The 23,405-nt window shown below is 41.7% G+C and overlaps 1 protein-coding gene across 1 annotated transcript in view; it reads right to left on the bottom strand.

The window, feature by feature from the left end:
• LOC134310215 (glutamate receptor ionotropic, NMDA 2D) overlaps nucleotides 1-23,405 on the bottom strand; it is a 123,326-nt gene that overhangs the window by 37,365 nt on the left and 62,556 nt on the right. The window contains exons 7-8 of the mRNA XM_062991756.1: nucleotides 5,923-6,128; nucleotides 63-231 (exon numbers count right to left, since the gene is read on the bottom strand). Of these exons, the coding sequence (XP_062847826.1) occupies nucleotides 63-231; nucleotides 5,923-6,128 (375 nt within the window). The remainder of the gene's footprint in view (nucleotides 1-62; nucleotides 232-5,922; nucleotides 6,129-23,405) is intronic.

The raw sequence follows: 23,405 nt of genomic DNA, 5'->3' as shown, positions 1-23,405 counted from the left end.
ATTACTTTTTTTTGGGGGGTGGGGTGGGGGTGGCAATTACTTTTTCACATCAGGCACTTTACCTCTCCCACCATGCCGTTCCATACGCCGTCGATCTTCTTCCCGTGTTTTCCGTTGGTCACCAGGTAGAGGTCGTAGGTGAAGCCGACGATCCTGGCCAGGCGCTTGAGGATGTCGATGCAGAAGCCCTTGCAGCACTGTTTGATGGGCGCCACCCCTTCCTGATGAGACCTGTCATCAAAGAGAAACAAAGAAGCACATCAGATTAATCTTCCTCATTCACATCAAACAAATCTGATACATTAGATCTGGCATTGTTCTTTTTGACTTATGTTCTGCTCAGCTAAAATAATGCTCAAATTATGCTTAAAATAATGCTCAAATTATGCTCAAAATAATGCTCAAATTATGCTTAAAATAATGTTCAAAATAATACTCAAATAATGCTCAAAATAATACTCAAATAATGCTCAAAATAATACTCAAATAATACTCAAATAATGCTCAAAATAATGCTCAAATTATGCTTAAAATAATACTCAAATAATGCTCAAAATAATACTCAAATAATGCTCAAATTATGCTTAAAATAATGCTCAAATTATGCTTAAAATAATGCTCAAATTATGCTTAAAATAATGCTCAAATTATGCTTAAAATAATGCTCAAATTATGCTTAAAATAATGCTCAAATTATGCTTAAAATAATACTCAAATAATGCTCAAAATAATACTCAAATAATGCTCAAAATAATACTCAAATAATACTCAAATAATGCTCAAAATAATGCTCAAATTATGCTTAAAATAATGCTCAAATAATGCTCAAAATAATACTCAAATAATGCTCAAATTATGCTTAAAATAATGCTCAAATTATGCTTAAAATAATGCTCAAATTATGCTTAAAATAATGCTCAAATTATGCTTAAAATAATTCTCCAAATAATTTTCCAAATAATGCTCAAAATAATACTCAAATAATGCTCAAAATAATACTCAAATAATGCGCAAAAGAGTACTCAAATAATGCTCAAAATAATACTCAAATAATGCTCAAAATAATACTCAAATAATGCTCAAAATAATACTCAAATAATGCGCAAAAGAGTACTCAAATAATGCTCAAATTATGCTTAAAATAATTCTCAAAATAATGCTCAAAATAATACTCAAATAATGCTCAAAATAATACTCAAATAATGCTCAAAAGAATACTCAAATAATGCTCAAAAGAATACTCAAATAATGCTCAAAATAATACTCAAATAATGCTCAAATTATGCTTAAAATAATTATCCAAATAATGCTTTGTTTTGGTAAAGCATGTTTTCTCTGTCAAGAAAGATTAACAGCACACATGACATATGGAGGTACAGAAGCCCTGTGTCTGTGTATCCTACAAGGTATTGTTTACTAAAAACAACAAATTTTTTTGATAGAAATAAGAATATGAACTTTGTCAGGCCTTATCAAACCAGCTATATAAATTACAGCTGATTTTATTGGTTTTATAGAAGGTTTTAATTTTGTTTGTCCAGTTTACCTCACCTGCACATCTTTGTACTGTGTGAGGAAACCGGACTGTGAATGTATGATGTGTAGTTGTGTTTCTCCTTCGTCCTCTGAATAGGGCTGCCGCGATTGGTCGACCTAGTCAATATTTAAGTCGATGCATCGTTTTTAAAATTATGTTTATAAATGACCACTTTGTTTACATCGCTTAGAATTTGGAGTAATTTTTGAGTGAATGTGTAGGATAGAATCTGGACTCATTCTGTCGTTATTGTACGTTGGACTTAATGAGACGTGCTATAACTGCTTCTACTTTATTTCTGCTGTAAGTTTAAGCACTTTGCTTTGTGTAGGGAATGCCATAAACACGTGTTGCTCTTTGTTTAATATGGAGCACTTGAGAATTTGATAATATGGACATAAACCCTGTTTACATTTAGTTCTGTGCCATATTATTATGCCATACAGTTTGTTGTTATAAATGAGATTTTGAATGAAATTTTTTTTAGAAAAATTTATCGTTTAGATTAATCAATTAATCGATAGAAAAATAATCATTAGTGGCAGCCCTACCTCTGAATGACCAGATTTCTGGATTAAAATACACCCGATACAGCAATGTTCCTTAAAATTTCTTAATTAATACCACCTCGATCTGTTTCCACATACCAGAATAAACAGTTTACATGATCACTTGCAAAATCAGCAGAAAAGCAGCAGATCTCCAATAATGACAGCATTGATCGTGTGGCTACTTTGTAAACACACACACAGGTCCAGTGTAAGCTCAATAAGACGGAATCCACATGAGACGCATTAATACCTCACACACTCGAGCAGACTGACAGGCTACATGATGAGCGCGGGTGTGCAGAGGTAGCCGTGAGGCAAGCACACAGAAATGATCGGGAAAATGAGAGAGCCAGAGTGACGGATCGATGAAAAAATAAAATAAAAAACTGCAGCGGTGAATGTAGCCCCCAGAACCTGTGCGGACCCGACTGGGCCCTACCTGCTCAAAACAGTCACAACAGCCAGAGAATGAGAGAGGAATGTGAGAAGGTGGTAAACGGTATCACGAATAGATCTTATTCAGTCTCTTGGTGGTAAAGAGGCGACTTAAAAGCAAAAGCACCGGGGCGAAAACCATTAGCCATTTTTGAGTTCATTGTGTCTCAGTAGGACAGCTTTTTGGTGTGTCGTTAATGCAGGGTCTGTGAGGAACCACCTCGTGATAAAACCAGTCCTCTCTAGATACAACAGTTCTCTTAAACTCCAAATAACACTTTGTCTTTCTTTTTTAAATGTATATTCCTTCAATTTTCCCTCCAATTTAGTCGTATCTAATTATTCAATCGTATTTTACCTCTACAGCTGCAGACGAGGAGAGGCAAGACTGACACACGGCCCGTCCGACATGTGTGCCGCAGAGATGTTCACAAGTCACAAAATACTAGTCCGAGTCAAGTCACGAGTCTTTAGACTAAAGTCCAAGTCAAGTCAAGTCACGAGTCAATATAATATACACAAAACATATACTGGAAATGTAGCGTAGAAACAAATAAGAAGTTCAGATAAAAAACGACAACAGATTAGCCGTTTTACTCCGTGCCTTTACTTTCCTAGTCATTGTGCAAATGAATGTAGTTTCCGTAACAAGAAGGTTCCAGTTAAAAGCTTCAACTGATACATTTTACTTTCATTGCAAAACAAAAGCGCGATAAATCACGGCACAGCGGCCAAAATCCAAAACACAGCAAAAAAGACCACTGCTTACCTTAGCTTATGTTCTTCCAGATGCTATTACATTTTTAACCGTGTGTTCCATTAGGAATAGAATCCGTTATTTTGTAAATGTGCTTATAATTAAAAACCTCCAAACTTTTCCCGGTTGTGAAGTAAAACACGAACTCGTTAGAAAGCCAATCAAGCGTTTCTGAATAAACACAAATAACAGCATTTTAGGTCTGATTGGTTCAGAAAGCGCTTTTTCAACCATTTTCCAAAATTTTTTATTCAGAATCCATTCAAGAATTCATGACAACAAACTGTATGGCATAATAATACGGCACAAAGCTAAATGTAAACAGGGTTTATGTCCATATTATCAAATTCTCAAGTGCTCCATATTAAACAAAGTGCAACACGTGTTTATGGCATTCCGTACACAAAGCAAAGTGCTTAAACTTACAGCAGAAATAAAATAGAGGTAGCACGTCTCATTAAGTCCAACGTACAGTAACGACAGAATGAGCCCAGATTCAATCCTACACATTCACTCAAAAATTACTAACAATTATCAGCGATGTAAACACAGTGGTAAGTGTTTCACATGAGAAGCTTTTTGCGCTTTGAGCGCCGCAGCAACCGCAAAAATCACGAGCCCAACACAGCAAATTGCGCGGCGGTCTAACTGAACTCGTTAAGAAATACGATACTCCAAGATCTCCACGATTAAGAAGCTTAATAAAACAATACAGAAGCAAAAGTTTTGCTGTATCTCATGCACCGTAACTGAACTTTCTAAGAAATATGGTACTCCAAGATCTCCACGATTAAGAAGTTTAATGAAACAATATAGACGATATAGTGCAGCATCACACTAGTGCTGCTGTGGTACCATCAAAGCTTTGCACAGTGCACAAACCACCTTTTTGTTTTGTGCCAGTTTTAAGTATTTCCAAACTTTTGATAATCTGGGTCTTGGAAAACTTGTAGCTTTTCTTTACAAGCTCTACAATCGGCCTCTGACCGCTGCAGACGGCATTTTTTGTGTCAGCGTCATCGACTAGTTCGACCAATTCCGCAATTGGTCGAACTAGTCGATGACACAAAAAAATGCCGTCTGCAGCCCTAATTTTTTCATTAAATTTTTTTTAAATATGCTTTAATAATTCAATAAATTGCACCAGACGATACGAAATTTAATTTATTATTTACTTTTTTGGCTCAGCTATTCTGACCTTTATCAACCTATTAACATTCATAAATTTCACAGATTTTTTAACACGATACAACTTAAAATCCGAGCTCAAACCCGAGCGAGTCATTATTAATGATCTTCCTGAAGATGTCAGCACTGGCTCTCTGACAGCCTTGGGAACTCACAACCTTCTGACCCCCAGCAAACGATCTTAATCAACTAGCCCTTCCGTTATGCAGTGGTCTGCTGGGGCGGTGGTATCGAGGCTAGCAACACCAGCAGACTTAACAAGCGTATTAAACAGGCAGGACAGGTCAGTGGACTCACTGGAGCCGGTAGCTCAGGGGAGAACGCCGGATATACTCGTGCACGTCGTGGACAGCTCTTCACCCCCTCCACTCCTGCCTAATCAAACATAGGAGCACCTTCAGCTCCTGGCTGATATCCAAACGTAACGGAGTGGAACAGAAGGTCATTCATACCTGCTGCTATAAGACTTTATGACTCCGTCACCACATGTCGTACTAGGCTATGAGGACGATGAGGACAGTGACAGCACCACCGTTTTATTTTTATGTACCAATAAAATATTTACTGTCTATTGGGTACAAACACCAATATTTGATAACAGTGAAGCAGCGTGTCGCGCCGTCGCCTTACAGCAGGTTGAACCTGGGTTTGATTTCCTGAACAGGCAGCCAGGGTGCTTTCTGTATAGAGTTCTTCCTGTGTCTGTGTGGGTTTCCTCCGGGTACTCCGGTTTCCTCTCATGCAATCAGGCTACTTGCAGCCACTAAGAATTGCCCTACTGCGTACTGAGCACTTATGACCAGTAATAACGGAAAAAAATGTAAGGTTCCTGTGTCAATTTTTAGTACATTAAGCCACGTTAAGCTTTTTTTACGTTAGTATTTTAGACTCTCCTTGAGAAGCTGATTCTCAGAACCCCGAGTTGCATAACACAAGTTTAAAAGTGAAACCGCCACACACTGTGAAAAATACAGCTTAACATAGATATATGAGGATGCTTTTACAGAGGATCTGCTGGTTATTTCACACAAACGGAGTTGCGTTTTCGTCTTCTATGTCGTCTTATCATCTATAGTTGATCGATGCTTTTTTTGCATAGAAACGAACATCTGTAACAACAGCACACATGCTCACAGGTAATCTACACGCTCCGTTATCATGTTACTACTCTTTACTTTCATTGTGCAACACCCAATGTTAATGATGCATGCCTGGCTTCAAAAAACTGGTGGAAAACGCGACTGGTTCTCTAAAACAAACACCAAACAGAACCGGTTCAAGAACCAGAGTTCTTTTGGTGGGATAAGTGTAAGTGAGTGCCCCTTGCTGGATGGGCGACCTGTCCAGGGGGTTTCCTGCCTTTTGCTCAATGAATTCAATTCACCGCGACTCTGAACAGGATGAAGTGATGGTAAAACAGACGATAACTAAATGAAGCGTAGTTCGATACTTACGTGGCATTGAGAGGTCGTCGGCAGGGTACAGAATCTCTGATGCAGGTTCCTGAAGCGGGGTCGGCCAGCTCCACTATCACGAAGGGCCTCTCCTCCAGCGTGACAACCCTCAGGTGCTGGGCATCGTCGGGCGGCTGGAGGAAGTGTCCGTACCTGGACCAGGCCGGGTTCTGCAAGTGTAGCACACCGTTCTCCCACGATCCTACCTACAAGCACACATACAGGGTGAGGTCAAAAAGCACGTACTTATAAAGGGTGAAGGGTTAGTACCTCAAAAAATCTAGACCAGAGAAGAGAAGAGTGCTCGTTTTGTCCAGGTAAAAGTACCAATTTAATACATTTAAACCCTTTTATGAGATTTTAATGAATGTACCTCAGACTGGTGAACTGCAGTTCATTCTCTCTCTGTATTAACACTGAATTCTCTTTGTATGAAGTCAGAGGTCAGTCCAGCCCATTAAACCCCACTTTCAATAGATTTATTTTCGGTGTCATTGAGGCGGCTTGATGGAGCTGAATGACTCGATTATGTGTTAGAAAGCTTGCAGATCATGTAGAGGAAGTGAAACATTTCATTACTGCTTTCTTTCTTCTTCTTCATTGTTCTTTCTGTTAAATAACCTGAGCTTTTCTGACTGAAGCCACTCTCTGTGAGGAGCTAGGCAGGGCTTTCTGTCTGTTGGAAGAAGAGTCTTTTGTTAAGTGTCGGCCGACGGTGGAAAAGGTCAGGGAGACACTTGAGGGCTTTATTTACTTAGAGTGGTATTAAGGCTTGCTCATTTGCTTTTGGGGTTGAAAAAGTAAAGCGTCTCTGTCAGTTTGTTACCAGCATGATGGTAATGTGGTACCAACAGGGGTAGATAACAGTAACTAAATATAAACAGATCCTTTGATTCATTTGATTTATTAATTCATATCCAATTACCCGATTACACGTCGCAGGGACAGTGGTAGCCTAGTCATAGAGCTCTGGGCTATTAATCCAAAGATTGAGAGTTTGAATCTATGCTTTGCCATGCAGCCACTGTTGGACCCTTGAGCAAGGCCCTTAACCCTCTCGGCTCCAGGGGCGCTGTACGATGGCTGACCCTGCGCTCTGACCCCAGCTTCCAAACAAGCTGGGATACACGGAAAAAGAATTTCATTGTACTGTACACATGTATATCTATACATGACAAATAAACGCATTCTACTACTCCACTTCTCCCACTCCGGACTGATAAGAGCTGTGACTAACACACGCCCCCTCCGACACTTGTGCAGTAGCCGACCGCTTCTTTTAACCTGCACGAAGCGGGTTCATATGGAGATCTGTATCGCGCACATAGGATGTGTTCGAAAACCTAGTGAGCTCTCTACATAGATTGCATTTTATGTCATCCTACGCTCGCTCCCAAGAAGGAGGCTGTTCGAATTTTTCGATGCCTTCAAATGCTGCCTAGTAAGGCACCTTAAATTTGAACGATATTTTGACAGAATAACGAGGGAGCATCCGATGCTGCCGTAGTGGTGAAGGCAATCCCAGACTTTCCCACAACTTTTCTCACAGAATGATAAAAAATATGGCAGATGGTGCGGAGAAACGAAAGTTATTTTCAAACGTAAATAAATTATTATTGATTTTTAATTTGTATAAAGGTGTCATTTATTTGAAAACTTAACCGTTTTGGTACATGGAGAGAGATGTTAGTTGACATGCTAGCACGTTGTGCCACCCCATCCCATTGGTTTTAATGGCAGGAGGCTAACTGTCTTAGCTTAGTAAGCAAAAACTGATGGAATTGCTGTCTAAGTGGTGTGTCCAAATAACCTGCCTTATAAGTCAATGACTTATTAGAATCCTCTCTACTTAGGCAGCTGCCTATGTAGGCAGTAAGACAGCAAGGTAGCTCCCTAGGTTTTCGAACAGACCCATAGAGTCACACACTAATCTCTATTATTCCCCGTCTCTGTGCAGGCACTATTGATCATCCAGCAGAGGTAATTGCAGCAATTATGAGAAATTCACTCTGCCTCTCCCACCCTTCATACGAGCCAATCATTGTCTGTGTAGCATAGTTGAGATTCGAACATAGTAATAGTTTATACAAATATACAAGCACACACAAATACAGATCAGATGAGAGCAAAGAAAATAATGTGTCTTCATTAAAAATTATGTCCATTATGTTTAGTTAGTTTACTCACTCACTCTCACTCACTTTCCTAAATGCTTATCCAATCAGGGCCACGGGGCGGGGGGGGTGCCAGTCCATCGCAGGGCAGACACACATACACACACACCCATTCACCTATAGGGCAATTTAGTATCTCCAATTAACCTGACTGCATGTTTTTGGACTGGAAGGAAACCGGAGCTCCTGGAGGAAACCCACGCAGACACAGGAAGAACATGCAAACTCAGCACAGAAAGGACCCGGACCGCCCCACCTGGGGATCGAACCCAGGACCTTCTTGCTGTGAGGCAACAGTGCTACCCACCAAGCCACCGTGCCGCCCTTATTTAACAGAAAATGCATTTAGTTTAGTGCCTCCAATTAACCTGAGGGCAGTTGTAGCCTAGTGGTTAAGGTACTGGTCTAGTAATCCAAGGGTCACTGGTTCAAGCCCCACCTCTACCAGGTTGCCACTGTTGGGCCCTTGAGCAAGGCCCTTAATCCTTAATTGCTTAGGTAATATACCGTTTGGATTAAAGCGTCTGCTAAATGCCGAAAATGTAAATGTAAATATGACTGCATGTTTTTGGACTGTGGGAGGAAACTGGAGCTCCTGGAGGAAACCCGGACCGCCCCACACTGGTGAAACTGGTTTGCCTGAAACAGATACATTCTATGCCTTATGTTAGGTTAGTTTAATTTAAATAATAATTAGCTTTTTGTATTGATTCAGCAGAGAACTGGACCGATCATTGTTACGTTCACACTGTTCTAATGGTCTGTGAGTTTCCCCTGCTGAACTAATTAGCTTTAGTTAAAGGCTTGAGGAAAATCAGACCTCTTAATAAAACCCAATTAAAAAAAATTAACATTTAATAAAACCAATCTATCAAAACAGACTAAATCAAGGTGCGAGCTTCAGATAACGACTCCTTTTAAACAGTGTACGGTCCTAATGAATGCAGCAAATGTGCAATAGTGAAACATCATTACACGATGAAATAAACATTTTTATGAAATGAAAGTCTCACAAGAAGGTTTACTGTGAAATGTCAGCTCGACCAATTAGAAGAGAAACTCATTACAAAGCTAAGGAGCGTGCGAACACAACGCGGCTACGCCGATAGGAGCCACGTGGGCGTGCGGGCTCTTCAGACTGTCAAGCTGTGAATGCTGCACGCTCCACGTTCTCCTCATTACTCCGGGCCCGGCGCTCAGGTCTCTGCACCTCAGCCGGCGCAGCCGTCACGCCGTTCAGATCTGATGATGACACGCCGGCACCGGGTCTTATCGGTGACAGTGATGTACGGAAGGGGCCGGCGTATCGCCTCGCATCGGCGGGCGCAATCCCTCGGTAAATCACGAGCGCGGGACAGGTGGGTCAAACATGCTATCAGCGGCGAGTCTGAGGTTAGAGGCGGACGTGGAGGAAGCGCTCGCTCCGCTGATACGTCCCTGTCAAAGACTGGGGAGGAGTTATAACCAGGATTAAACAGTGGAGCACACTACTGGCCACACTACCGGCCATTTTTTATTAATTTAGTCTTACATTTACATTTACATTTACATTTACATTTTCAGCATTTAGCAGACGCTCTTATCCAGAGCGACTTACAGAAGTGCTTCCATAGTGAACATTTCATTCCTTAAGTTTAGATAGACAACAGTCGAAGAACACAACTCTGCTAAAACCTGTTAGAACCAAAGTGCCTTTTTTTTTTTTTTTAATGGAAAAGATTGGAATAAAGTGTTAGTAAATAAGTACAAATCAGCCTAAGTGTTTAGTAAAAAGGTGTGTTTTTAATCGTTTTTTAAAGACAGCAAGAGACTCAGCTGTTCGGACAGACAGAGGAAGTTCGTTCCACCATTTGGGCGCTAGAACAGAGAACAGCCTTGATGCTTGTCTTCCTTTAGTCCTGGATGGAGGCTCAAGTCGAGCTAGACTAGAGGCTCGGAGGTTGCGTGGTACAGAGCGGGGTTTGATTAGACCCCGAAGGTAGCTTGGGGCTGGTCCATTTTTGGCTTTGTAGGCGAGCGTCAGTGTTTTAAACTGAATGCGTGCAGCTACAGGAAGCCAGTGAAGAGAACGCAGCAGTGGGGTGATGTGGCAGTGTTTAGGTTGGTTAAAGACCAGACGGGCAGCTGCATTTTGAATGAGCTGTAAGGGTTTAATAGTGGATATGGGAGCTCCTGCCAGGAGGGAGTTGCAGTAGTCCAACCGAGACATTTACATTTTCAGCATTTAGCAGATGCTTTTATCCAAAGCAATTTACAGAACTGTGACAGTATATTGTCTAAGCAATTTAGGGTTAAGGGCCTTGCTCAAGGGTCCAACAGTGGCAACCTGGCTGTGCCTGGGCTTGAACCAGTGACCTTTTTATTACTAGTCCGGTACCTTAACTACTAGGCTACAACTGTCTACAGTCTTAAATCTGAAGTCTCAGTGTTCAGTCGGACATATATATGAGGGATCTTCAAAAAGTTTCCGCACTTTTATATTTCTGTTATAAGCAGTGAGGGTGGGAGGAGTAGTAATCGGTCATGACTGAGAGACGCTTATAGTCCAGATTTAGCGCCATCTGATTTCCACCTGTTTAGACGCTCAAAGAAGCTTTAAGAGGAAGAAGATTTTCATGTGATGATGATGTGAAAGCAGCGTTGCATCAGTTTCTGCTGATGGCATTAAAAAGTTGGGAAAAATGCATCGAAAGGTGATTATGTAGAAAAGTGATGCGAGTCTCAAACCCGGGTTCGTATGGCGATCCGTATCGCGCACTGAGAGTCTGTCTGTTATCCCCCGTCTCTGTGCAGCACCATCGATTAGCCAGCAGAGGGTGTAATTGCAGCACAATTCCTACAGCCCTCCCACACTCACGTTGCCAGTCAACGACACACCATATGTTAGATTTTTCTGATGCAGTGACGCAAATTCCAGCAGCAGTGGTCCCACATACGGTGTCTAGTGTGAGAACTTCAGAACAGAATCAGTTTCCAAAGGGATGGGGAGCTGTAGCTGAGTGGTTAAGGTACCAGACTAGTGATCAAAAAGTCACTGGTGCAAGCCCCATCACTGCCAGGTTGCAGAATGTTGGGCCCTTGAGCAAGGCCCTTAACCCTCAATTGCTTAGACTGTATACTGTCTCAGTACTGTAAGTTGCTTTGAATAAAAGCATACACATTTTTTTGTTTAACAATAAGCTTTTAGACTCTCGGAAAAGCTGATTCTCACAATTTCTCAGAACCTCGAGCTGTAACACAAGTTTAAAAGTGAAACAGGAGGAAAATCCAGATGAACACAGATACATGTGGAGCTTTCAGACTGAATTTGACGGTTATTCCGCACATGCAGAATCGTGTCGTGGTCACTTTGATGATGTTTCACCGCACCGCTCAAGCCGAGCGCTGAACGCTTCTCATGTGAATGCGCCCTGAGATGCAGTGCTGCAATTTGGGCCATCCAGAACGCCCGTGATTGTATTGTTGACACGTGCACACATAGCGACAGCGCTCAGTAATGCTGCAGCACTTTACTTCATCCCTATAGAGCTTTACACCTGGTACAGACAGTAAAACATCACTTCTGCACTATTACACAACTACCACGGCTCAGGATGTATCATACAGGTGTTTGTGTGTACTGGTAAACTGGAGACTGGTGGTAAAATGCTGCTAGCGTTTCAGTATGTGAGAGCGTAGGCTTGGAGTCCAGGCAGCTAATTGAAAGGGAAACGGTAGCGGCCGCCATATAGGCGTGGGCGTCATCAGCCTTCGTGGCTCACTTATAGCCAGTCTGTAGCTTTAGCCATACCATGTAAACTTACAGCTAATTGCCTTGTGTATCAGTCTTACCACAGTCAATAGGAACTAAAATTCCTTGCTGTGCTATTTTATTTATACATTTATTTATTTATACTTTTTCTCCCAATTTAGCAAAGCCAATTAGTCTTCCGCTGCTTGGCACCCTGATCTAAATCGAGGAGGGTATATTTGTCTGAAAAATGCTCCCTCTGACCGTGAACAGTCCTCCAACCCCTTCTTATTTGCCCGTACTTTGGTGGATTCGAGCATGAGCCCAGCCTCGCACACTGAGAATCCACACAGGCGGCTCAGCTACTAACCAGGGTCCTTACACAGCTTCAAAGGCCCCATCCCACTTTGTTTAGTCCGGCTTTCCCACCCAGCAGACTAGTGGCCAGTTTTGTCGGCTGCAGGCACTGCCAATTGTGCCTTTTAGGGGGCACCCAGCTGATCAGTAGTTTTGGATTGTGTACCAGTATGAATGTAGAACTCTGCTAGTATACTACTGCTGTCGTCTCTTATTATTCATTTTATTAGTAGGCAGTTGTAGCCTGAAGGTTAAGGTACTAGAATAATAATCAAAAGGCTTAGACAGTATACTGTCACAGTACTGTAAGTCACTTTGGATAAAAGTGTCTACTAAACGCCGTACATGTAAAATTATTATTAGTAATGAATGATTGTCTACTGAATGCTACAATCTAAATGCCAAACTAGTTCTGTTCTGCATCCTAATATCACAAAACATCTAGTTCTCTTGACAAATGTCCATGTGCACAATTATTCAACCCCCAGCTTCAGTACTCAGTGAAACATCCTTTTGTCTTGACAGCCTCTGAGAAGCTCCTGACGCCTCTCCTGTGGTATATTTACACACTCTTGATGTGTAAAATCCTCCAGCTTATTGAGGTTTGATGGCTTTCATGCTGCATCTGCTTTCTTTAAATCCCACCAGAGATTTTCTATAAGATTTAAATCTGGAGACTGAGGAGATCCACTGCAGGATATCGCAGGCCTTAAACGAGCTTTGGTTGACGTGGACGTGTTCTTGGGATCTTTGTTTTGCTGGAAAGTTTTGATTTATACCACAGAAGGCAGAACATCCATCGTCAAAATGGCTTGAAATTACTGTGAATCCATGATATCAGTCACATGGTCAAGATCACCAGTTCTTACAGCAGAAAACATCTCTATATTATCACTGACCTCCTCCATGTTTGACCATGAGGACAGTCTTCTTCTGGTCATTAGCTTTGCCATTCTTGCAACGGACACACTGCTGATCCATGTGCCCAAACAGTTCCAGTTTTGATTCGTTACTCCATCGAACTGTGTCCCAGAACTTCAATCCAAACTCCTACTGGTGTCTTCGTCAACCGTTCCTGTGCTTCTTGGACAAGTGTGACATGTGATTTGACATGTGACATGTGATCAATCACGTCTGAATCGCACCAGTTATTAGGAACCCTGGTCCGGCTTACCCACCCTGTGAACAACAGCCAATCGTTGTTCATGTGGCCGCCCAGCCCAGTCGGAAGGCAGAGCTGAGATTCGATACGATGTATTTGAAATCCCAGCTCTGGTGTGCTAGCGTATTTTACCACTGCGCCACCTGAGCGGCCTCTTGGACAAGTGTGACATGATGAGGACCCAGTCATGAAGTCCATGTTTGTGTCACTGAAACATTTGTCCCAGACTTCATCAGTAAGTGAGGGGGGTCTTAGCTTTTTTGAAGAATAACTTAACAAGCAGGTCTACACATGCATTACTTATCCAGTAAACACTGAAAAAATAACAGAAAAATAATAATAATTAAATAAACTTGTACGCGGGTGCCCCCTTGTGGAGGCTTTATGTTACATCTTGTACAGAGAGAGTGGTCAGGTTGCTGTACAGTTCACACTACACAACTGGATCCTTCCTGCAATCGAGAGTCTTTTAAGTCCTTGTGTATTTCACACTACACGACTGATCGGCGACAGGGTGTCACACACTACATGATCTACCATCAGGAGTCTGGTCCCCCAAACTAAGTTTTGTCACGAAAAAACACATGCAAGAAGTTATGAGGGGTTTAATGATACCACGTCCAAAAATGCACATCAACAATACGCGAGCGAATAAAGTTGTTTGTGCGCTGATGTGCAGCGTAAAAGCAAAGTAGGAAAAATAAATGAATAAATGAGTGGATTTGGCAACACGACCAGCAGGGATCAGCTGTGTTCTGTTCTGTAGTGAGTTGGAGGTTAATAAATATTTTTAGCAATGCATTCTTGGTATTATGGTTTGGCATGAATGATAAGATCACAAATACTGTAAAACGTGTGTGTGCTGATGTATTCTGATAGAAACTATATTATGCCCCTGTCCCACATTTGTACAGCTCCTCAACCGGTTTCTCCTCACCCCGTATCCTGCGTTCTCATTGGCTGTAGTTCAAAATAGCACTCACTGCCACTTGCAACCTGCTCGCAACGCCTTTCACACTACAGGATTTTGAGTCGGCGACTGGTCCAGATATTTAACATGCTAGATATTTTTCTTCAGTCTGTGAGCCGCTCAGATCGAGTTGTTGAACAGTTTGCCCACAGCGATCGAGAGCCGATTTTCAAACCCCGAGCGAACGCCAAGTTGCTTCCGAGCTGCCACATATATCGGCAACCAGTCTACTTGGCATTAGATGCATTGTTTGTGTTGCTTGAGTTGCGTAAAAAATCATGGACAAAAATGTGGTTCAATTGAAAAAAGTTTGAAAAACCCTGATTTACTGCATAATGTTATTAAATGTTATTAAAATGTCTTTGTTATTAGATATACTTTATTTGTCATATATACATATACAGTTGTACAGTACAATTAAATTCTTTCTTCGCATATCCCAGCTTGTTTGGGAGCTGGGGTCAGAGCGCAGGGTCAGCCATCGTACGGCGCCCCCGGAGCAGACAGGGTTAAGGGCCTTGCTCAAGGACCCAACAGTGTTTGCATAGCAGAACCTGGATTTGAACCTCCAATCTTCCGGTTGATAGCCCAAAGCTCTACCCACTAGGCTACCACTGTCCCTAAATGTTATTAAATGTTATTAAATGTTATTAAAATGTCTGTTATTATTGCCGCCCTTTAAAGAAAATCAGCTCCTCTAATATATGTTTTTAAATTTTTATAGAGAACCACAGTTCCTGTTCCAGTTCTGGCAGCATCTTATGAACTTCAGGCGTTCGTGTTTGTAGTCGGATGAAAGAAACGACTTTGATCTCGTGCACCTTTTAAATACTTTGTTGATATTAATGTAGCAGCTAATTGCAGTTTTTTGTTTTGCTCTTTTGACCAGCCTCATTAGTGTGTGCACGCAAAATACACTTGATTTCTCTTCCAGGCGAGTTTATTAAAGCACAGTGTTAAAAAAAACATTCACACCTCAAATCACCCTGTAACGATGTTAAATTTGTGTATTAATACTTTACGGCTTAATGTTTGTGTGTGTGTGTGTGTGTGTGTGTGTGTGTGTGTGTGTGTGTGTGTGTGTGTGTGTTTAAATGTGCATGTGGGGCAGAGGGAGGAGTGAGAGAACACATACAGAACCAGTCATAGAGGCGTATGACTGGTATAAAGTCTTTTTTTCTTCTTTTTCTCCGACCACCCCCAAATTTCTCCCCTAATCTAGTCGTACCCAATTACCCTGATTGCCTTACACTTCACCTCCACAGATACAACCCCCCACTGCTGACTAAGGAGCTTCGCAACTGACATGTGTGCAGTACCGACTGCGTCTTCTCACCTGAATGAGGTGAGTTCATATGAGGATCAGCCTTGTGCACGGAGAGCCACACCCTGATCAGCATTATTCCACAACTCTGTGCAAACGCCATCAATCAGGTCGTAAATTAACCAGTTATGAGGAACCCTGGTCAGGCTCACTCACCCTGTGAACAACAGCCAATCATTGTTCATGTGGCCGCCCAGCCCAGCCGGATGACAGAGCTGAGATTTGATACGATGTATTCGAAATCCCAGCTCTGGTGTGCTAGCGTATTCTACTGCTGCGATTCAAATGATTCATGATCAAATTATTTCTGTAAGAGTCTTTTAGATGTGATTTACTGACTGGAATATACTCCTTTACCAAGAAAAATAAACAAAATAGCACTGTCCCATCATAGCAAGGAGGTTCTGGGTTTGATTCCCTGGTGGAGGAACCCGGAGCTCCTGGAGGAAAACCCTGCAAAACATGCAAACTCACTCACTCACTCACTGTCTTAACCGCTCATCCAATTAGGGTCGCAAGGGGGTTGGGCTGGAACCTATCCCAGCTTTTCAATGGGTGCAAGGCACACAGTAACACCCTGGACAGGGCGCCAGTCCATCACAGACACACGTACACACACCCATTCACTTATAGGGCAATTCAGTGTCTCCAGTTAACCTGACTGCATGTCTTTGGACCGTGGGAGGAAACCGGAGCACCCGGAGGAAACCCACGCAGACACGGGGAGAACATGCAAACTCCAGACAGAAATGATGAGGAATCAATCCCTGGCTTTTTTTGCTGTAATGTGACAGCGCTACGCACTGCGCCATCATGCCGCCCCCACCGTAACTGACAGCTTTATAGAATTACAGTCATTGTGACAAGCCCCAGGTTTGAAAGGAAAATGCAATTGAAAATGCTGGTTGGTTTTGCATGCCTGTCTGGGAATGTGACAGAAAGCAACCTAGTGCCACAACAAATTCAGATACACGTCCAATCATCAGCCAGCAACAAGAATCTGTGCACAAAATACACTTTTATAAAATATACATAATGTGTCATAAGAACAACCAGGACAGTTGAAGCTGTATCATATTCATCTTTAGATGCCGTTGTTGGTGTCAGATATTAATGCTCCTCACACACAGTGCCAAGTGTCATGTCCTTACGGTCTCCTTTAATGTCTTATATAGAATTGTGCCAGTCTATCTCTCTATCATCCAGTTCCCCCACAGGACCACTACAGAGCAGGTATTATTTGGATGGTGGATCATTCTCAGCACTGCAGTGACACTGACATGGTGGTGGTGTGTTAGTGTGTGTTGTGCTGGTATGAGAGAATTAGACACAGCAGCGCTGCTGGAGTTTTTAAACACCTCACTGTCACTGCTGGACTGAGAATAGTCCACCAATCAAAAATATCCAGCCAACAGCGCCCCGTAGGCAGCGTCCTGTGACCACTGATGAAGATCTCAAAGATGACCAACTCAAACAGCAGCAATAGATGAGCGATCGTCTCTGACTTTACATCTACAAGGTGGACCAACTAGGTAGGAGTGGACAGTGAGTGGACACGGCATTTAAAAACTCCAGCAGCATTGCTGTGTCTGATCTACTGTATTACATTCATTTTTAGACCCCATTGTTGGAGTCAGATTTTAATGCTCCTCACGCACAGAGCTAAGTGTCATGTCCTTACGGTCTCCTTTAATGTCATCTTCAGAATTGTGCCAGTCTATCTCTCTATCATCCAGTTCTAAGACGACCCGGATCAGAAGCGATGGGACGTCTTAACTCTCTGCCATGTTGGGAGTATATAGGCGTAGTGGCAGCTCTGCAGGAGTCCCACTCTGCACCGAGAGCTGAAACAGACGGGCTGGGATCAAACACTGTTTTATCCGCCGGGGAGCAGCTAGTGCTTCACAGGGCAAAACTCACACGCCGGCATGACACCCTGTCCCTCAGAGATCCCACACGCCTCTGAGATGCGGCGAGAACGGATAAAACAGGAGCTGTGTAACAAACACCGGCGCTAATGAATTAACACGACGGTAGCATTTAAAGAAGTTGAATACCGATGAGTGCAGCAGATTCGATCTGCCGTGATGCACTTTGCTGGAGCCGGAGAGAGGGCCAAATCCATTTACAGCTGCGCATTTTATCCTTTAATTTAATAAATGGCTTTGTTTTAAGATACGCCGCGTGTGACAGAATAATTGCCTAAATAGACTGAAGACTACATTAGTAAATAGTTCCAGCAGGAAGAAAAACAATGCTCTACGTTAAGAGCACATAAGTGTCATTTGTGTCAGAGCCACCGCCGGCTGTGCAAATCATCAAGTCGATACTTCTTAGGAATAATTTAGGAACATTTGCAGGCCTTTCACTTTACTAGAGCACCAAAGAGAAAAGAGAGTGGGGGGGGGGGAAAACATCTAAAGTCAGCACATCCTCATGAGCCGACATTACAGCCCTAAATATTTAATAAGAATTAGAAGTAGACTGATTGTTAGAGCTTTAAACTCATGGACTGCAGTGTTAGACCTACCACAGAGTTAGCTGATCCCAAGCTCTTCATTCTAGCGCAGATTTAATGTAGGCGAGGCTGCAGCCATAAATTAAACATTAGAGGAGGTGAGAGGGACCAGATTCAAGATTCAAGAGTTTTATTGTCGTGTGCAGAGTAGAACCAGCAGCTACACTGTACAATGAAATTTTACTACAATATAGTATACACCGATCAGCCATAACATTAAAACCACCTCCTTGTTTCTACACTCTCTGTTCATTTTATCAGCTTCACTTACCATATAGAAGCACTTTGTAGTTCTACAATTACTGACTGTAGTCCATCTCTTTCTCTGCATGCTTTTTAAACCTGCTTTCACCCTGTTCTTCAATGGTCAGGACCCCCACAGAGCAGGTATTATTTAGGTGGTGGATCATTCTCAGCACTGCAGTGACACTGACATGGTGGTGGTGTGTTAGTGTGTGTTGTGCTGGTATGAGTGGATCAGACACAGCAGCACTGCTGGAGTTTTTAAATACCGTATCCACTCACTGTCCACTCTATTTGACACTCCTACCTAGTTGGTCCACCTTGTAGATGTAAAGTCCGAGACAATCGCTCATCTATTGGTGCTATTTGAGTTGGTCATCTTCTAGTTGGTCACAGGACGTTGCCCACGGGGCGCTGTTGGCTGCTGGTATTTTTGGTTGGTGGACTATTCTCAGTCCAGCAGTGACAGTGAGGTGTTTAAAAACTCCAGCAGCATTGCTGTGTCTTATCCACTCATACCAGCACAACACACACTAACACACCACCACCATGTCAGTGTCACTACAGTGCTGAGAATGATCCACCACCCAAATAATACCTGCTCTGTGGTGGTCCTGTGGGGGTCCTGACCATTGAAGAACAGCATGAAAGGGGGCTAACAAATGCAAAAGCATGCAGAAAAACAGATGGACCAGTGGCGGCTCCTGCCAAATCTCACAGGGGGGGCAATTGTTGCGATGATGGCCAAGGTGACCCGTTCAATGGGTAAATTAAAGCTTAAATAATTAACATCTTAAGTCATCTGTCAGTTTGCCCTCACAAATAACTTTGAACATGGAGAGAGAGAGAGAGAGAGAGAGAGAGAGAGAGAGAGAGAGAGAGAGAGAGAGAGAGAGAGAGAGAGCGAGCAGCTTTACCATTAATCATAAAATTAAGTAAAGCCTTCACACTAACAGTTTAATTCAGTCATCATCAGCATTTTATTTTAGGTGCTGGCTGCTCCAACTAGGGTTGCCAACTGTCAGAACTGGAAATAAGGAACACCCTGGGCTGGCGGGTTGGCGGAGGGCATAAGGTGGGGGGTGGCAGGTGTTTACCTGAGCGGGGGGGTAGGCGGTTAGGGTTGCACCTATAAAAAATATAACGGGTCATACACAGTTTTATTTAGGCTGTTTAACATTTATTATTTTCATTCTTCATAATAATAAATCAGAACCATATTTTAGGCAAAACAACATAAAGAACATCATGTAACATTTTTTCTCAATAGTGCAAACAACATTTGTACATAATCCATCTTCACACTGACATGCAGCCCCGGTTCTGGACTGCGTTGCTTAGGGGGCAGTGAGAAAAGTGCCGGACCTGCTTGTGTTACTTTACTTTCGCCCTACACACGGCGTTACTAAGACTAAAAGTGAACACTACTTAAAATAATAACCAAACACTTTCTAATTCCCACGGTAGCAGCAGTTTCCTTCTGTTTCATACATATCGCCCTGTCTCAGTGTAATCTGCAGCGTTTCTCTCCCATTGATAAAAATACGGAACATCACCTTTAGTTTCCAAATAAGGAACGATTACGTGTGACGCAGGCACGTAAGTGCTAGTCCCCCCGGAAGTCATTCAAAATGGATTACAGCGCCTGCAGTACGAAAAAAAAGCTTTAACATGAGTCTATGAGAGCGATCTGGGGCGATTCTGAATCAGAGCCTGATCGCCCGAAAAGGGGCGGTACTGTAAGGAACACAACTCCACGCTGATTGGACTACGATATTCAGAGGTTACAGATTGTTTAACACTGGTTGAATGTGATAGAAAATTTTCTTCCCTTTCTCCCTTTGGTGGTGTGTCGCTTGATCGCCCTAATGAACTAGCCGCCCCTGAGATGAACTACAGTCAGTAATTGTAGAACTACAAAGTGCTTCTATATGGTAAGTGGAGCTGATGGACAGTGGACAATGGACAGTGTGTGTAAAAACAAGGAGGTGGTTTTAATGTTATGGCTTATCGGTGTGTGTATATATATATATATATATGTAATATTTATATACTTATATACTCTATTTTTACTCGTTCTTGACCACAGTATTGTTTATATCTGTAATACTTATATACTCTATTGTAGTAAAATAATATAGAGTATATAAGTATTACAGATATATACAATACTGTGGTAAAATAAAATATAATATATATCTGTAATAATTATATACTCTATTTTATTGTACCACATTGTTGTATATATCTGTAATACTTACATACTCTATTTTTACTTATTCTGTACCAAAATATTGTATACTGTACATTTGATACTTATATACTCTATTTTATTTATCTCATTCTTTACCACAATGTTGTATATATCTGTAATACTTATTTATACTCATTCTACATTCGTTTACTGCACAATCAGCAGTATCTGTTTATTATTCTGTACATATTTATCCTCAGTTTTACTTATCTTGCTCCCTCCTACATTTTAATTGTATTATATGTAAATAATCTCTATCTTGCACTTCAGTTAGATGCTACTGCATTTCAGTGGCTCTGTATTTGAACTCTGCACAATGACAGTAAAGTTGAATCTAATGTAATCTAATGTAATCTAATCTCATCTGATCTATTACTAATACGTTTAAAGGAAACTAACTACTAAAGGACATTACAAACTGTTACTGTAAGGACTTTTTTCTGCCCAGCTAGTCATGAACCAAAATCTCACATCCATGCCAGGAATGCTTTAAACTGCCAGGGGAAAAAAGACAGATTTTCTGGGTGGCTTGTAATAGACCAAAGGCTAATGGCTGGCATCAATGTGCTGAGTTCTCGGGCTAGACACACAGAAATCTAAGCTAAGCTGACAGCAGCACATGAGCCGCAGTCACCGATCTATATGCGACCTCCTCGCACGCCTGAGGCCGGCTGGAACCGCTACGTTCCTCCTCTGTTTCACTCACGGGATCATCGCTAAGTGCTTATCGCTGTTCTCCAGTCAGCCCGAGCGTCCTGCGACGACGTCGGGCATCAAACAGATGCTCTCGTGTTCTGTTCCGTGTCATGTCTGTAAACATGGGCAGTGTGCAAATTATGCATCGCTGTTCCATCACCGAGAGACAAACTTTCAGGCTCTGTTCTCACTCACGGATCTAAACGGATTTACGTCTCATAATCAAATGGAAATTTCTGTTGCCACCAGGAGATACTCAGTACACAGGAATGAATTATGCAGTTGTGTGTGTGTGTGTGTGTGTGTGTAATTTTCTCATTCTGTTTTTAGATATGGATATTAAGCACATTATTCTTTATTTTGTTCCTTAAATGTAAGAGCTTTCTATGATTTCAGGCCCACTCTGATTTCTCTGTCTATCAACGAGGCGGGCACACACACTAAAGCGTCATTATTCTGTTTTATATTCTAGCACTGACTGGCATTGCAACGTCTGTGCCATTTTTTCCGGCTATATTTATTACCACTGCTTTTGCCTGATGTCAGTTGTGCTCTGCAGGTAGTAACTGACAGATCATGCAGAGCTATATTCAGCACACGAAGGCTTAAGGCAAAAATACCACAAGTTTTCATCATGAATTAAATAATTGAGCTACGTTTGGTCACTAAAAGTGCAGACGTTTCTCAGCTCTATTCATGACTGTAATCGTTTTGTCTGCCCCTTAAACCTCAAAGCTTTTTAGCGTTTCGAGTGAGGTGTTCATTTCTTTTCTATTTTAGCATTATAATATCACAAAGGACAGGCAATTGAAGTGATGTCCAATCTTATTTAGGTTTTTATACCAACCGACAAGCTTTACCTGATTCTTGTTTAATCACCAGTGTTTATCCTCAAGTGAATAATCAGCTCATTCCCAAGATCATTGAAGTACTCACCTAGAAAATCTTATAAGTGTTCTGACCTAAATCCTATAGTAAACCTTGGCTAATGAACTAAGGAAGGGGGGGGGGGCATCCACAAGCATGGACCTGTAAATCTGAAGGATCTAAAAGATCTATCAAGATTTGGTATGGAGGAATGTTTTCATCTGCTTTGCCATGTGTTTAACATTTAAATACATGTCTGTCCTCTTTTTACCCCAAATGTACACTTTTAACTGGATCATCATTTTGCCTCCACTGTAGTAATGTGCGATACTGCAAAATTTGGTATCGATCCGATACCAAGTAAATACAGGGCCAGTATCGCCGATACTGATACTTTTTTTTTTCCCCAATTTTCTCCACCAATCTAGTCGTGTCCAATTACCCTGATTGCGTCCTCTATACTGATTCGACCCTTCACCGCTGACTGAGGACGCCTCTCAACTGACATACGCCCCCTATCATCAGCATGCTTCGACGACTAAATGATTTTGTGTTAATTAGTTAATCATGTGCCTGTTAAAACCCACTACAGTTTTTAGGTGAATAAAAAGGAATTTTATTCATGTAATAAACTTTAATGAAGTCTGGGGTTTTTGTTTAGAAACAATTATATAATAAGAAACATAATTCACCCTCTCATTGCACTCTCTGGCTTTTTGTAAAATAAAGTACAGAAAAATATTAAATAACGTCAATTCTTTTTTCAGTGAAAGGTTTTTGTTCATAAACAATAATATAATAAAATTCCTTTCACTGCACTTCTTCTCTGGCTTAAAACAAAGTACAGTACAACATTATAACTGAAGAACAAATGTTTTAAAACTTTAAATCTCTTTTTTAAATTTAATTAAATGTTTTTAATTCACTGATGGAAAATATCCACTTTTCTCTCTGCCTCTCACTTACTGCTATATGCATTTTCTCTCAGCGTCACTTGGTCACGTGACAGCACGACAATAAAACACAGCGGAGCAGGGAGGAGTAAAGTGTGCATGTTAGATGTAAAAGAGGGCTGTTTACACACACACACACACACACACACACACACACACACACCTACTTTTTGATAAAACAGGAGTAACGTACTGATGTAGCAGAGGAAGAACTGAAACTAAAGTATCGATCTCA

This window comes from Trichomycterus rosablanca, chromosome 3 (genome assembly GCF_030014385.1).
Source record: "Trichomycterus rosablanca isolate fTriRos1 chromosome 3, fTriRos1.hap1, whole genome shotgun sequence".
NCBI lineage: Eukaryota > Metazoa > Chordata > Actinopteri > Siluriformes > Trichomycteridae > Trichomycterus > Trichomycterus rosablanca.
This window is presented reverse-complemented; position numbering and strand designations above follow the sequence as displayed.